Source organism: Erpetoichthys calabaricus, chromosome 1 (assembly GCF_900747795.2).
Source record: "Erpetoichthys calabaricus chromosome 1, fErpCal1.3, whole genome shotgun sequence".
Lineage (NCBI taxonomy): Eukaryota > Metazoa > Chordata > Cladistia > Polypteriformes > Polypteridae > Erpetoichthys > Erpetoichthys calabaricus.
In genome coordinates, this window is record NC_041394.2 from 244,835,360 (window position 1) to 244,849,822 (window position 14,463).

Below are 14,463 nucleotides of genomic sequence, written 5' to 3' on the forward strand. Positions count from 1 at the left end.
ATATCCTTTATTAAACCCCCAGGGGAAACTGACTTTTTGTATGACTTTTGGCATGTTACATAAATTTAGGTTTGAACCTAACATACTCACAAGGAGCAAACTATTATACTGAAACTCTAAACATTCACTTTGTGTAAACAATAAAAACATCAGGATGTGGAACTTAACAAGGATGCCATCTGTCCTCAGTTCTTTAGGCAACTGCAATTTAGGATTTGCTGTTTACCTGAGATTGAGTAGAGAATACAGTAACTTTAAAGGAAAGACATTAAAAAAATATCCTGTACGACATTAATATATGGGTTTATATAAATAACTCAGACTCATCACTGCCAAATTTGTTAAAAGTAATGGTTGAACAAGACAACACAGAGATGGTCAAGACAGCCAAGTGTTACAGTAGTAAATGCTTACTGTCCCACAGCCCCAGGGTCCTGCTTTCAAGTCCCTGTCCAGGCACTGCACATTCTCTCTATATTTGCTTGAGTTTTCAGAATCAGAATTTACTTTTTGGCCAGGTATACTACTGTGTACTAGGAATTTGTCTTGATAGTATTGTGCAACATACAAGGACAACACAGAATACAAAAGATAAATATAAGAAAATAAAGTATAAAATATGATGCAACATAGAAGAGGAATACATAAAATAAAGATAGTAGGTTAAAAATGTCCAGGCAGTCTAGTATGAGGGTATTCATAGATACGGAGTAGAATCTCGGACCTGGTTAGTAAAAATAACTGCATGTGGGGAAAAAACTTTTAGGTGACATGTTGTTTAAAGCTTTCACTGCATGAAGATATGTGCTGGAGGGATGTCTTTGGAATAGGTAATGCTCTGGGCGTGTCGGATCAGCATTGATCTTTGAGGCCCGCCTTTTTACCCTGGACTCTTATAGGAACTTCAATGTGCGGTAAGTTACAGCCAATGCTCCTTTTACAGGGCTCTGATGATGTGTTGCAGATTGGCTTTAGCCTGAACAGATGCAGCACCAAGCCAGCCAGCTATAGATGATGTCATAATCGACTGGGTGATGGCTGTGTAGAACTGGACCAATATTGCTTCAAGAAGACTGAATTTCCTCATCCGATGCAAAACAAAAAAAACATTCTCTGATAGGCTTCCTTAATAATACATATGGCTTCAATAGGATGTCTCAGTATGAATAGATGTAGCACTACGGTGTTGTAGCGTGTCAGAAGTTACGGATGCAAAGATGAGTCAAGCAAAATGACACCTTCTACAAGGTAATTAAAAAGATTACAATATTCAAGCTTTCGAGTCAGCTCAGGCCCCTTCTTTAGGCAAGATGTAATCTTGTTAGTTAGCCAGTAAAAGGTGTCATTTTGCATGACATCTCATTGTAGTATGAAGAGATGAAATGCTAAATGTCTACAGATCACATATTAAACAAAGTAGAGCTACTGGGCTTGATGTTTCTCCTCTCTTGAATCTCATTCACCAGTCATATGTGCAAAGGAAAAGCCAGGTGCTAAATGGGTATAGCAACATCAAAACACTACTAACAGAATCTGCATGTGACCTGTAACCCATCTTAAGTCACATGTTTATAAATACAGCAGTTGCCTGAATTTGTACACAGTAGAGTTGTATTTTAATGGAAAGCAGAATACATGTTACCAAAGCTAAACTGAGATATGGAAATATATCTTATGCACACAAAATAAATTTCACCGCTACAGGAAAATGACAGGTACTTCAAACTAAGGAGTGTTTCAAGAAAATGTTTATGTCATAACATCCGTCTAGCTATACACATAACTTATAGTTAGAATCTGTCTACTGAATCATTTATCATTTCCTGAATTCTTCTTGAATTCGTTTTGATATTCTACTCAGGATTTAAGTGGAACTAAAGCCTATCCTTGTGTAGGCTGCAGTGAAGATCAATCAATATGCAATGTGTCACTGTGGTGAATGTATTTAAAAAGCTTTTAAACTCATACAAAATAACCTTCTTATTAAATATTATTATGTCCCACACAGTACATTCTATTTGTTCTTCTAATGTTACATTTTTTATTTTTCCTTTTTATTATGTATTCTTGTATTGATATTCATTCTGTCAGAATTTTACTTCTTGTGATCTGTCTGTAGAAATGCTGAGAAAGTCCTTTATTTGTAGGGAGATGCAAAACTCCTTGTAAGACACTAATTTGGATTATTGTGCCAAAATTAATTATCTTAAAGGTACAAAAAAGTGTTACCACACCATTATGTTACCAAACATATTGGAGTACCACATCTGGTGACCTGCTCAACCCTGGAACTCTTACTTTGTGGACCTTTGTAATCTTCCACTCTCCAAAATTCTCTGACAGAACGTAGACAAAGTAAAACCTAGTATATAAGGGGGGGTTTAAGGATTTCAGTTAGACTTAACTAGATTGTTTTACTTTAGGATTATGTAGATTAGATGTAGTTTTCAAGTGAAAGAACTGTGTGACCAAGACTACAAATATATCATAAAGCTCACAAAGGAAGAACTACTATTACTTGTGATTGTGTGTATTTAAATAAGAGTTTAGCAAAAGGGTTTGGGGAAAAAAGCTAATACAGGTACATGAAAATTATCTGACAGGTAGGCAGTGACATCATACTGTCAGCCATGGGGGGGGGTTTGAAGATGGAGGAGCCAAACCTTGAATGAAGACAAGTATTTAAAGGGCTAGCGAGAGAAGTAAGAGAAGAGAAGTAGGGAGCCAGACTCAGCCATTGCAATTTGTAACAAGTGAATGTTAAACAGGCAAGTTTTGCAGGGTGTACATTAGTGCTGGGCGGTATACCGGTTCATACTGAAAACCGTTTTTTACTTTTTTTATGATATGGATTTTTCTTATACCGCAACACCGGTTTAAATTGTCTAAACGACGTTCGGAACATGGCGCAGCAGAAAACTGTTCAAGTGGGGACCTTTTTCACTGCTACACCGCTAAACACAGATTTGTTGCACTAGGGCTCTTTTTCACTGCTACACCACCAAATAGTGGGCGGTAGCATAGGTATGCCGCGCGGTGAAAATGGACAGAGAGCATTCCGAAACTGAACTAAAAGTTGAACATGATGAACAGAAGAACTTTTGCCGAAAAAAAGGAGTCACGTCCGTCGCCTGGAGATACTTTAGTTTTAAAAGGTCAGATGTGTAAATACTGTTTCTATACTACTGGATAATACTGCAAGCCAAGTTGTACTTGTTTTTGTACTTGCTAGTGTATGTTTTGCTTGTATCCATCCTGTGCTGGCGACTCGTTCAGAGATGGGCGCAACTCTGAATGGATGGCATAATTAAACATGTATAACGAAGATATTTTTAAAGTTCTGAACACTCCGTCGGCTAAGTTAATAACAAGTTTTAATTTCACAAAGACATTTATCGTGTGGTGATTGGTAATGTGGAGAAAGAAAAAGGAAAGATAGGAACTGGGGTTTTGGTAGAGAGCAGGAATATCATGAAGTGAATGGATTCTGTGCGGTGATTGCTGCAGGCGCCTCCTCTTAGTGCGGAGGAAGTCAGTTTAAGAAGTGTAGTGATTAACGACTGGGTCGGGGAACACTTAACACAAAGTATTTGATGTGCTGCATTAACTTGTGACGGTTTTTGAGAAAATCTAGTAAATTAAACATTGATTTTAGGATGAAGTTTAGTTTACAACATTCTACTTTAATTATAAAATAAACTATGAGAATAAAGTGGAAATGTCGACTTTAATCTTGACATAGTCAACATGTCGAATTTATTCTCGACATATAGTTTGTTTTTTTCTTCCGTGTCCATATTTTTTTTTCTTCACAGTGGCCCATATGCGCTTCCATAGGGCTATACCACAAACAGCATTATAAATGCAAGTTGCAGTTTTTATTATTTATGTATATCGCTTAGCTTGAAGCAAGGTCCATATTAATGCAGTTTCCCTAAATGATGATACAGTTGGTAAGATGTCATCACCAAGTTGCACTTTTTTTATTTTATTTTAATTTGGTGAATACTGTGTAATGCACCTGGGCTTGAAGCTTTGAAGTAATGGTGCAACTATCAGTAATACTATTATGTATTTTATTGTTATTATTTATTAGTTTAAATATTATGCAGTTTAATGATGATAAAGTTGTTTAAAAAGTCACTTTAACGTGTCAGTGGACAGAGATTGTTAACATTAACAGAAAGTGTAGTTGGTTTACAAAAAATATTTACTATTTATTCCTTTTCTAAGACGTGTTCAGTGCAATCCAACTTTTGACAAACACCTCTGAATATTTTACTAAGTCTAAATACCTCTTTGGATGGTTGAAAATATGTTGTCAACATCATAGTTTAAGCTTTTGCAAAATTTGTTCAATTAAAGGTTCTATATTTTGACTGCATCTGTCATGCAATGTGCTTCCTTCTCTTTAGTGCCACCCCCTTGAAAACTATCACTTTATGGGGCCATGTAAACCTGGATTAATACTTGTGTGCACATTAAAATGTCTTTTTGTACGATGTACAATTCTCATAACAGTCTAATAGGTTATTCTTAGCCAGTCTACTGCAGTAATTGCAGTGGAAAATGTGGTTAACATCCACTCATGCATGGGGAAAAAAATACCATCTAATACCGTGAAACTGGCAGAATTTAGAAAAATACCGTGATATAGAATTTTGGTCATACCGCCCACCTCTAGTGTACATGTAAATCAAGATCAGCAGTGTAGGCATTTCCAGTATCATCTTGTCCACCGATATAAAAAGAACCTTAGAGGTTAACATGTGAACACTTTTGCACTATAAAACACAGTTCACAGTAAGCAGAGCTGATAGAGAGACTGATTAGACTGCTAACAGCTAATGAGAGGGCAAAGGTAAATTTGCATTACAGGGAATTATGATGGGGAACAAGACATGCATAACAAGCATAAATCATTACAACAATCCTCTTTTGCAAATAAACTCAAATTTTCCTTTTCTTAAAGACATAAATTATCACATTTCAAAGCTGTATTCTCAAACATAGAGAAAAAACAAAAAAGGTGGTTGAGTATTTTATCAAGAGCAATTCTATACAACTTTATTTTTCATAATCCACAATCTTAAAACACATCATGTAAGAAAAGAAATGTGAATCATCTCAGCTAAGAACACTGAAAAATACATGTAAAGATAGAGCAACTGTTCAGCAGGTGAAGAATAGTCAGGGATGTAACCTGCGATTATGTGAGAAGGTGAATAAAAAACAACTTAAGCATATGCTGCTTTACTTTTACTGAAACTGGTTTTGATAATTGCTCAAAAAAAGAGAAGGAGATTCGGAGATTAAAAAAAATACAAAACGAAGCTCAATAAGGTCAGAATCACTGTGTGTGCAGATACATACTTTTAATAAAACTTTTCCAAAGTGTGCAACAAATTTTATAAGTTTAATATTTTATCTGAAATTAACATATTCAAATATAACCTTTTATATAAATATAACTGGTTTTTGTTTGAACACTTGAGTTTCATAGCACATTCACACCAGGAAAACAGATTGATTATCTCCGCTATGTATTAGGAATTCCAAGGAATAGAAGCTGTATATATTGTGAAGCACTAAATATAATTAACATATATTAAATATAAAACTGGGTGAAATCAGCACGGGTAAGCCATTTGATTCAACATCAGCACAACATCTTGAATATAGTATAAACATTTTATAAAGTGCAATACAAAAAATTAATCTCAAAAGGTATCACCCACCTGACTAAGTAGCTGTCCATGAAAGATGGTGTTGACAACATTAAGGACTTGCTTGATTAATTCCCTTTGAGTTGCTGGGACACTGCTGGGCTGTAGTGCTCCAGTAGTCTCAAGTTCTTGCTGTACCTTGTCTAGAAACTCACAGAGAAATTCTTGTGCATCTTGCTGGGAATAGCCTCTAAAGGCAGGAATAAGTTTCCAAACAGAGTGAAGCATAGCAAAAGGAGACACCAAGGCCCATTTCCCTGACCACATTACCTGGAAAAGTGTGTGAAGCTCATGGCACAGTGAGATATGTTTGGAGCTAGGCTCCTTGGGCTGAATTAATTCCATGTTTCTGCTCCGTAATGCACCACCACTAAGGCCCACTGAAGAGGTTTTCTTTGAATTAACTGAGGAAACAAGCCCACGTTTGCCATGGCGCTGAATCAGACTACAGAGAGCCTGGGCATTTCCATTTGCAGTGTTAGATAGGTGCTCTAAGGCTTGATTGAGGTCAAGCTGCAGGAAGCACTTGCGGAAGATGTGCAGGTGACTTAGCACCTGTAAAATGGAGTTCATATAGCAGGTATTCCCCAAGTTTCGCAGTCCTGTCACCCCAGGGGTTACTGTAGGCCTCCGTTTGATTGGAGAGTCTCCTTGCTTAATTGTACTTGCTTTGGGTGAGGTAGGCATTGTGACTGTGTTCAGTTTAAGTTTTGATTTTGCCGTGCTCTTTCTTACTACCTTGCAAGTTTTATTTGTCCTAGTCCTTAAAGGTATTCGTTGCTGTGCTGGCACCCGGGATGTCCTTTTGCGCACAGGTGCTTGAACATTCTTTGTGGGGGTGCACTTTTGGTTTTGCTCCATGAGACGGTGGCTTTTCCGTGGTGGAGCACCTTCCAGTATTTCCTTCATTTGTCTTTTCAAGTTCTGCCTTCTCTCCTTAGCCTCTTTTCTTTTCATCTCTGCCTCCTCCCTGAGCCTTTCTTCCTCTGCTCGTCGCCTACCTCCTGCAGTTAGTTCAAACCATGAACGAAAGACACGGCCCAACTGGGAGTGGCGTCGATGCCAAAGTGCCGTAAACATGCGGTCCTCATCACGAAGCAGCTCTTGTACACTGCCAGCCGAGATGTCATCGCTAGCAGCCATAGAGCGTAGTGTACGGCCACTCCGGGTGGTGCACTCATAATTCTGACTCTTAATGGCACTCAAAGTACTGCGCAAAAGTTTTAAGTCACCTGTGGCATTGTCATTAAGCACATAGTCATCACAAAGGTAGCAAAACACATAAAGCTCATTCACCTCAAGTGCTACCGGGTGCTTTTGTTCCTGGAAGTGCTTAAGAGCATGTTCTTCAATGTAGCGCCCACAGGCAACATGTGAGCAGCTCAAGCAGGCCCAAACCGACTCTGTTGTGTTACAATCTACGCAGTGCCATTTCTGTGGGTTTAGGCTCGAGTGGTCTTGGGAAAGGCGCAGCCGGCCAACGTGCTTACATTTATCCATCTTTATTTCACATTGCAGTTCTTAGCAAGGCGAGCTGTGTGACATGCCTGGCCCACAACTTCTACCATGTCCTGTAAAAACAATTGGCAAAATTACTGTCAGGCACCTGTTCAAACCTCAAACACAACATATAGTTTACCTGAAAAAGTGATTTCATTAACAATACCTCTCTGACTTAAAACTAGGCTATACTTCTATAATATACAAGGTACACATAGCTTGACACTTTTTTTGTTATTGTCTGCATATGGTGAGCAGTTATTATTTTTCACATTTTCTGCTTTTACACAAAACATTATGTAAAAGGACATCACATTTTAAGTCTTGTCTGAGATTTGTTTTACATATCTTTCAATAGACACTCAAAAGTCATTCACTCAAGCTAGCCCAACAAAATTTTCTTTTGCACAACAGAAAGTTCAAATGTTGTACTGGGGTTGAGATAGATGCATGACAGAGGTATTTAAAGGGTGTATAGTAGGATCAAATTTAGTAAATAATTTACACCTTCATGACAAAGTGGCAAATGTAAAAACTTGATGGATATTAGAAACTTATGTCTATCTATCATCTATTTTATAGTATACAGCAAACTTATACATGGCTTTTGCCTACATGTATTTAAGGAGATCTGGCCTACTGCCTCTAAAGTGCTTCTGATACTGGGGGTGAAACGCCCTTCCATGATGTCAGTCAGAATCTCCAGTACACTTTATTTAGCTACAGGTTTCCCTATGACCCATTATTATCTGTCATTCATAAAGCGCCTAATACAATTGTTAAATTCACAGACACACTCAAAATGCATTTGATCTCTGTGGTGGAGTGATTTCTAGCATATATGTTGACAAATATTTAGTACACCTTCATTCAAAAACTAGACAAAGCAAATGTAATATTATATAGTGTTTTAGTAGACATGTTTTACTTCATTGATGACGACAGCTGTGCTTTGATGTTTAACTAACCAACCCTCCTCCCAGACTTTAGGATGGACTCAGGATGAAATATTTATGGTGAAGGGGATGGAGCATCAGACCAGCTTGGCAATGGTGACTGTATTTGGACTTAGAGCTACAATCCATCCAATGTAGGAAGGCCATAAACTGACCAAACAAAGCAAATGGAGGATTAGTTGTACCTGAGTGCCTTCATTTGTAACTGGTCGGGAAGGGACTGGAAAATTATTCTGTTGGTCTGTATGGATGTTTATGATTGGTTCTGAATCGGAGGCTATTCTGTACCTCGACGCCCTACTGATTTGTGTTTTGTGGTAAGAATGGTATGAAGTCTGTCACCTTGCCTCTACCACTCTCACCATCTGTCCATGAAGAGAAGACCATAATGAAGATAACTCTATCTCGGTAGCCATTTTGAAGTAGGCATGTGGAAGGTTTCAATACTCTATTCAAAGACTATGTGGTAGCAAAGCAAGCTAGACTGGAGATAAGCCGACAGCTGCCTATGGACGCAAGATGCTACTTAGGCTGTAAGGGTATTGTTTGCCAATATCCACATAGAATTCTGCTTCCTTGATATTTTTGTGCATTTTATCAATAATAGATAATTAAATGTGTAACTTAACTCCTGCCTGTTTCTTTACTCTTTTTAAATGCCTGAGGTTAACAGATGTAGAAGGGAAGGGGGAGGAAGTGCTAAAGTACCTGATCGCAGAGTGGTAAGCGTGTGGGATTTTAGACATTTTATTAAGGTCGAAACAATTAAGAGTATAAAAGGGGAAAATATGGTCGCCATTGGACCTAATAAAATAAAACAATTTCTGTTATCAAAGGCAGTTAAGTCCCAACAATAGATGCTGAAATAAGGTGAAATCCACCTTTACAAGATTAACATTTAGTCTATAATTTGGTGCAGATGAAAAATGAAATGTTTTTTGCATTAAATTTTGATCAATAACCCTCTCACATAAATAAATGAACACATATTTTTAATACAAATTCAGCCCACAAACACAGTTCAGTTTCTGTTCACTCTCCATTATTAAGGCATTTCCTTTCCTGCTGGACTTAGAAGTTTCTGCCGGGCTCAAGCAGTGATCTAACCATGACCCTACATCATAAATTAACTTTTGCAATCCTCCATTCCCTCCCACTTCCTTCGTGCCACTAAATAATGAAAGAACATCAACTTTGGTCCCACATAGCAAAATCCTCAAGATTTTGTCACCTGTCAAGTTCTTATCTTCAGGTTCTTAAAAAGTGTACAAAAATCAAAAGACTGAGAACTTGCTTCTCTTCAAAGTATTTAGAATAACCCACATTCATTTTCCCTGCACATCAGAAATAAATTACTGAATTTCTTTCATCAGCTGCCACAATAATGCTAAACAACAGGCATTTTCAGGACTTGTGTAATAGAGGTACTGGTTCTCATTGCTATGCTCATTTTGCCATTATGTTCTATTATTCTTAAATAGTTGTTAAACTCTGTTATAACTTAATAACAGAAATATGAAATATTATGGGAAAATAAACCACGTGTTTAGCCATTGATTATATTACAATAATGCCAGAAGAGCAGTGGGTTAATCCAACAGCACCAAAAACAGGGAAATGTAAAATAACAAACACAGAAATGCAAAATACAGAGAAATTAAATTTTTATTTGCAGTATGTGGGTACTGTGTGATTATGAAGCAATGCACTATATGGTACTGGATTTCTTTTAAATACATTGTACATTAGGTACATTGGCAAGTATTGTGGGAAATTATTAGAATTGGTAAATCTACATTGATGCATCCCAAGTAAAATGTGATAGGAGTGAACAAATGGCCTGGTGTGATAATGGAGCATATTAGAGCTAGCAAGGAGGTCAAGTTTTGTTTTGTGACACCGCAGGGACTGCACCTAATTTCGTTGTATTTGTTACAATGTCAATAAAGATATTCTGATTCTGATCTTATTGAACTTTGTTGCAAAAGGTATATATTGGATATCAGTTGCTTAATAAAAGATAGAATTATGTGACTGCAGTTAATTAATACAGAAGAATACCTATCTTGTATGTACTCAAAAACATAATTCATCCCCTTAAATGACAAGCACCATGAGACTTCAGGAATAACATATTTTTTGCATACAATTCTCCACAGTTACAAATCTATTAATTTTACCAACAAACTCACCGTTTCCATCTTGTTGTTAATATAAATGGTACAATGACACAGGCAGCATGATGTACAACTTGAAGCTATGATACTTCAGAAAGAGAAAAAAAATAGAGAAAAACAAAAAATTAAGAATTGTTCAGATGATTCTCATTTACACAAATGGACATGCATTGTGCACATGCACAAATCTTGTAATTGTATACCACTTAAAAGAGGAAAAGTATAGGTACTCTCTCTACTATAATTTATGCATGTTTGTAAGCACAAATTATCTAGAGTACGGGAGCTCCGATTGATCGGTCAATTTTCACTTAAAACAAAAAGACTCTATTGATGATCTATAAAACTAAATCAGAAAAATTACACCTTCAGGCGCTGCTTTTCTAATCTTTATGGTTACTTGGTTGCAGTGCTCCTTTAAGCAAGGTATTATGGTAGTTGAGCCAGTTTGTGTCTGTTTTTTTCCTTTGCAGCAAACTTCCTGAAGTGTAAACAAAGAGAAGGGAATGGAAGCTTGTTTTATTAGTGAATGACAGGTGATTGGAATATTAGCCTTTACAGTAAAGAAAATAATCAACTGAAAAAAACAGTAATCTGAGAAGTTGTCCCGTGCAACTAGACAAACTTTAAGGAATTCTTTATTTTGTCCTTTAAATTAAAACAGACACTGCTTGAGTTTGAACAGCGGGCTTATTTAAAATGCAACAACTTACAATTTTAATTTTATATATATATATATATATATATATATATATATATATATATATATATATATATATATATATATATATATATATAGAATTGGGAGGGAGAGGATAATGCTTGCTGGAAAGAGTGGATTCAGAACATAGAAAGAGAAGAAGAAGAAGAAGAAGAAGAAGGAAAGAAAGGGCACATGTGCTTTATTCTCTTGTGCTTATACTGTGACTGTGCTTACTGTATGGGAAACTATTGGGAAGACTTTCCCACAGAATAAAGCCTGTGTTATGCTTGTGGAACTTGTGTATGAGCATGTCTATGCTGGTTTGGGGAGCTGACAAGCTCCCTGCTGGCCACAATAAATATATTTGTTGTTAGAGAAATAGTGAAAACTACTTTTTTTTTTAATTAAGAATTGTTTCATACAGGTAAATTACGGAAAAAACTAAACAAATGACAGCTTGTAATTATTATAAGAAGCATTTTATTTTCTTTTATGTCATATGTTTTATGGATAAATATATTTTTGTACATATTTTATTCGTTAAAGTATGTATTTTAAGGAAATTTTATTTATTTTAGTATTTTATGGCCACTGAACAATAAGCCTACAGAATTTCATTTTGTTCATAAAATATACTTAACACCTGTTGTCTATAGTTTAACTATAAAAATACACTTTAATATAGCACATAAGAGTTCTATTTGTCTGGTTATGCACGAGATTGGTGTAAAAAAGTTTTTTAAATGGATAAAGAAAAAAGAAAAAAAATTGGCAGATCAAGTAACAAGAAATCGGTGAGCAGTATCGGCCTTAAAAAAACCTGATAGGAGCATCCCTAATCTAGAGAGATAGAGACAGAGAGACAGGAATTCATATTTTTTTTTTTTTTATTTTACAAAATAACAATTTCATATACTAAGCACATTTGCAGGGGCCAGAATATGTAGTTTAATAGGAATCTCAGTTTCTCTTTATAAAACACATTGCAATATGTACTTATAAACAATTAAAAATTAAAGCATCTGTTTTGAGTAAGACTCTTAGATTTTCTCTTTAAAAGGAACCCACCAGTGTCAAATAAGGAATTCATGCAAGCAGGTACAATTTAAAAAAATATTTGAGTTTACAAATACTGGGAAACTATGTAAAAAAAAAAAAACAAAAAAAAAACCTACAATTCACTATTAAATGAAAAAGTCATCAGCCTCTGTTCAAGCAGTTTAGAAATTTCCCTTTTTAATACTTCTAAAAGCTCCAAGATGTATTTTTCATGCAGTATTTACAACAGGATGTTCTTCAAATTTTAAAGAATTTCATCAGCCATCTTGAATTGTGATTACTGAGGTTAACAATATTCCATTCAACATATAAAATAACAAAAAAGCGAGAGAAGTCTGGACAGTGCATGCATATGCATGTTTGCCCAAGCTAATTAAGGTTAAGTCATACTTTATAAGAATAATACAAAAGAAGCTTTTTAAAAAAAAAACAAAAAAACAAAAAAAAAACTTTTGCATATTTACACACAAAATGATATTAGATAAAGTGAACCACAGTAAACATATGACAAAGTTTCTTAATTGTTATCTAATGGAAGTTAAGCAAAATGACACGTTTTATAGGCTAACTTGAAAGATTACAATATGTACGTTTTCAAGGCAACTCAGGCCCCTTCTTCAGGCAAGATGTAATCAATGTAGTCATTACATCTTGCCTGAAGAAGGGGCCCGAGTTGCCTCGAAAACTTGCATATTGTAATCTTTCAAGTTAGCCAATAAAAGGTGTCATTTTGCTTAACTTCTCACTATATCCATAATGGCTAACATGGTACAACACCCTAGTACTAATGTATTTAAGTTATAACATTATCTAACACCAGTATTGCTTGTTTTAAAAAGTAATTGCCTCCATAGTTACTAAAATAGTCAGCCAATAGTAAGGAACTGTCAGCTGACTGGACACAGCCAGATCTGACTGCAGCCAGCCCTCCTGAATCTAAACCTCACCCATATGTTCACCCCTATGGTGAAAGTAAAGTAGTCACAACAAGGTTTCAAGAAGAACATTATGTTTCAATCAAAAGATATTCCAGAAGAGATGAGGAAAAAAATGTTGAGACTTACCAGTAAGTAAAAGGTAAAAAGCCATTACACTAAGGATCTAGGACTCTACTGCATCACAATAATTTTCTCCAAATGATAAGTATGAATCTACCCAGAAAAGGCTGCCGAGCTAATCATACTAAAGGGGAATGGTAAGAATTAATTTAAGAAGTCACAAACAATCTCAGTAAAACATTCAATGAGCTGGATACCTCTCTAGTCTCAGCTAAGGCAAGTGATGAGAAAGAGACTGATTGAAAAAGGAATTCATGGGAGGGAGAAATGCTGAAACCTCTGTAATCCAAGAGTAGAATCAGTGCTAGTTTTGCATTTGCAAAGAAACACATGGATGAAGCCTTCTCCGAGCCTTCTGGAATAATGTTCGATGGACTGACAAGTCAAAGATAGAAGTGTTTGCATGACACTGGTCTCACTGTGTCTGGTAAAATGTTAATATTCATTCAACAGAAGGAACATCATATCTAAAATAAAAAGTGTGCAGTAATGAAGTGGTGTAGGAATTCTTTGCTGCCTTAGGACCTGGAAGACTTGCTACTACTAAAGGAACCATGAAATCTGAACTTATTAAAATAAAAAGGATGTCCAGTCATCTGTTTGTGACCTCAAGCGAAGTTTAACTGGATTATGTGGCAAGACAATGACCCAAAACACAAAGGAAAGTCCACAACTGAATTATTAAGAAGAAACAAAATTGAAGGTTTTATAGTGGTCTAGTTGAAGACCTGACTTGACCCCAATAAAGATGCTGTGGTAGGACCTGAAATGAGTTCATGATCGTAAACCTATCCTTGTTTCTGAATTAAAGCAATTCTGCAAAGAATACTGGGCAAACATTCCTGAACAGTGATATGAAAGACTGATCTCAAATTGCAGGAAATTTTTAGTTGCTGCTAAATGTACTGCAAACAAGTACTGAAACAATGTGGACAATTACTTTTTCAAAAGAGTGATATGGATGTTAGATAACTTTGTTCCTTGAAATAAGGAAAGTATTTATTTAAAAGCCATATTGTGTATTCATTCAGGTTTCCTAATATTGCATTTTGTCTAATCATCCAAAGCCATTCAATTAATAAATAAGCAAAAACAAGATACAGTGGAACCTCGGGTCACGACCGTAATTCGCTCCAAAACTCGGGTCGCAACCTGATTTGGTCGTGACACGAAGTAATTTCCCCCATAGGATTCCGGACCATACGAGCTGTATGTAAATATATATACGCTCGCTCGCGCTCTCTCTCTCTCTAGCACTCTCTGCACAGGGAGAGACTGAACACA

The 14,463-nt window shown here is 36.1% G+C and overlaps 2 protein-coding genes across 2 annotated transcripts in view; both read right to left on the reverse strand.

Moving 5' to 3' along the window:
* Window positions 1–14,463, reverse strand: part of LOC127529042 (uncharacterized) — a 481,049-nt gene that overhangs the window by 121,641 nt on the left and 344,945 nt on the right. The window lies entirely within an intron of this gene.
* The window catches only part of usp44 (ubiquitin specific peptidase 44), an 88,775-nt gene that overhangs the window by 40,762 nt on the left and 33,550 nt on the right, over window positions 1–14,463 (reverse strand). Inside the window, exons 2-3 of the mRNA XM_028813507.2 lie at window positions 10,375–10,447; window positions 5,739–7,297 (exon numbers count right to left, since the gene is read on the reverse strand). Of these exons, the coding sequence (XP_028669340.1) occupies window positions 5,739–7,226 (1,488 nt within the window). The 5' untranslated portion in view covers window positions 7,227–7,297; window positions 10,375–10,447. The remainder of the gene's footprint in view (window positions 1–5,738; window positions 7,298–10,374; window positions 10,448–14,463) is intronic.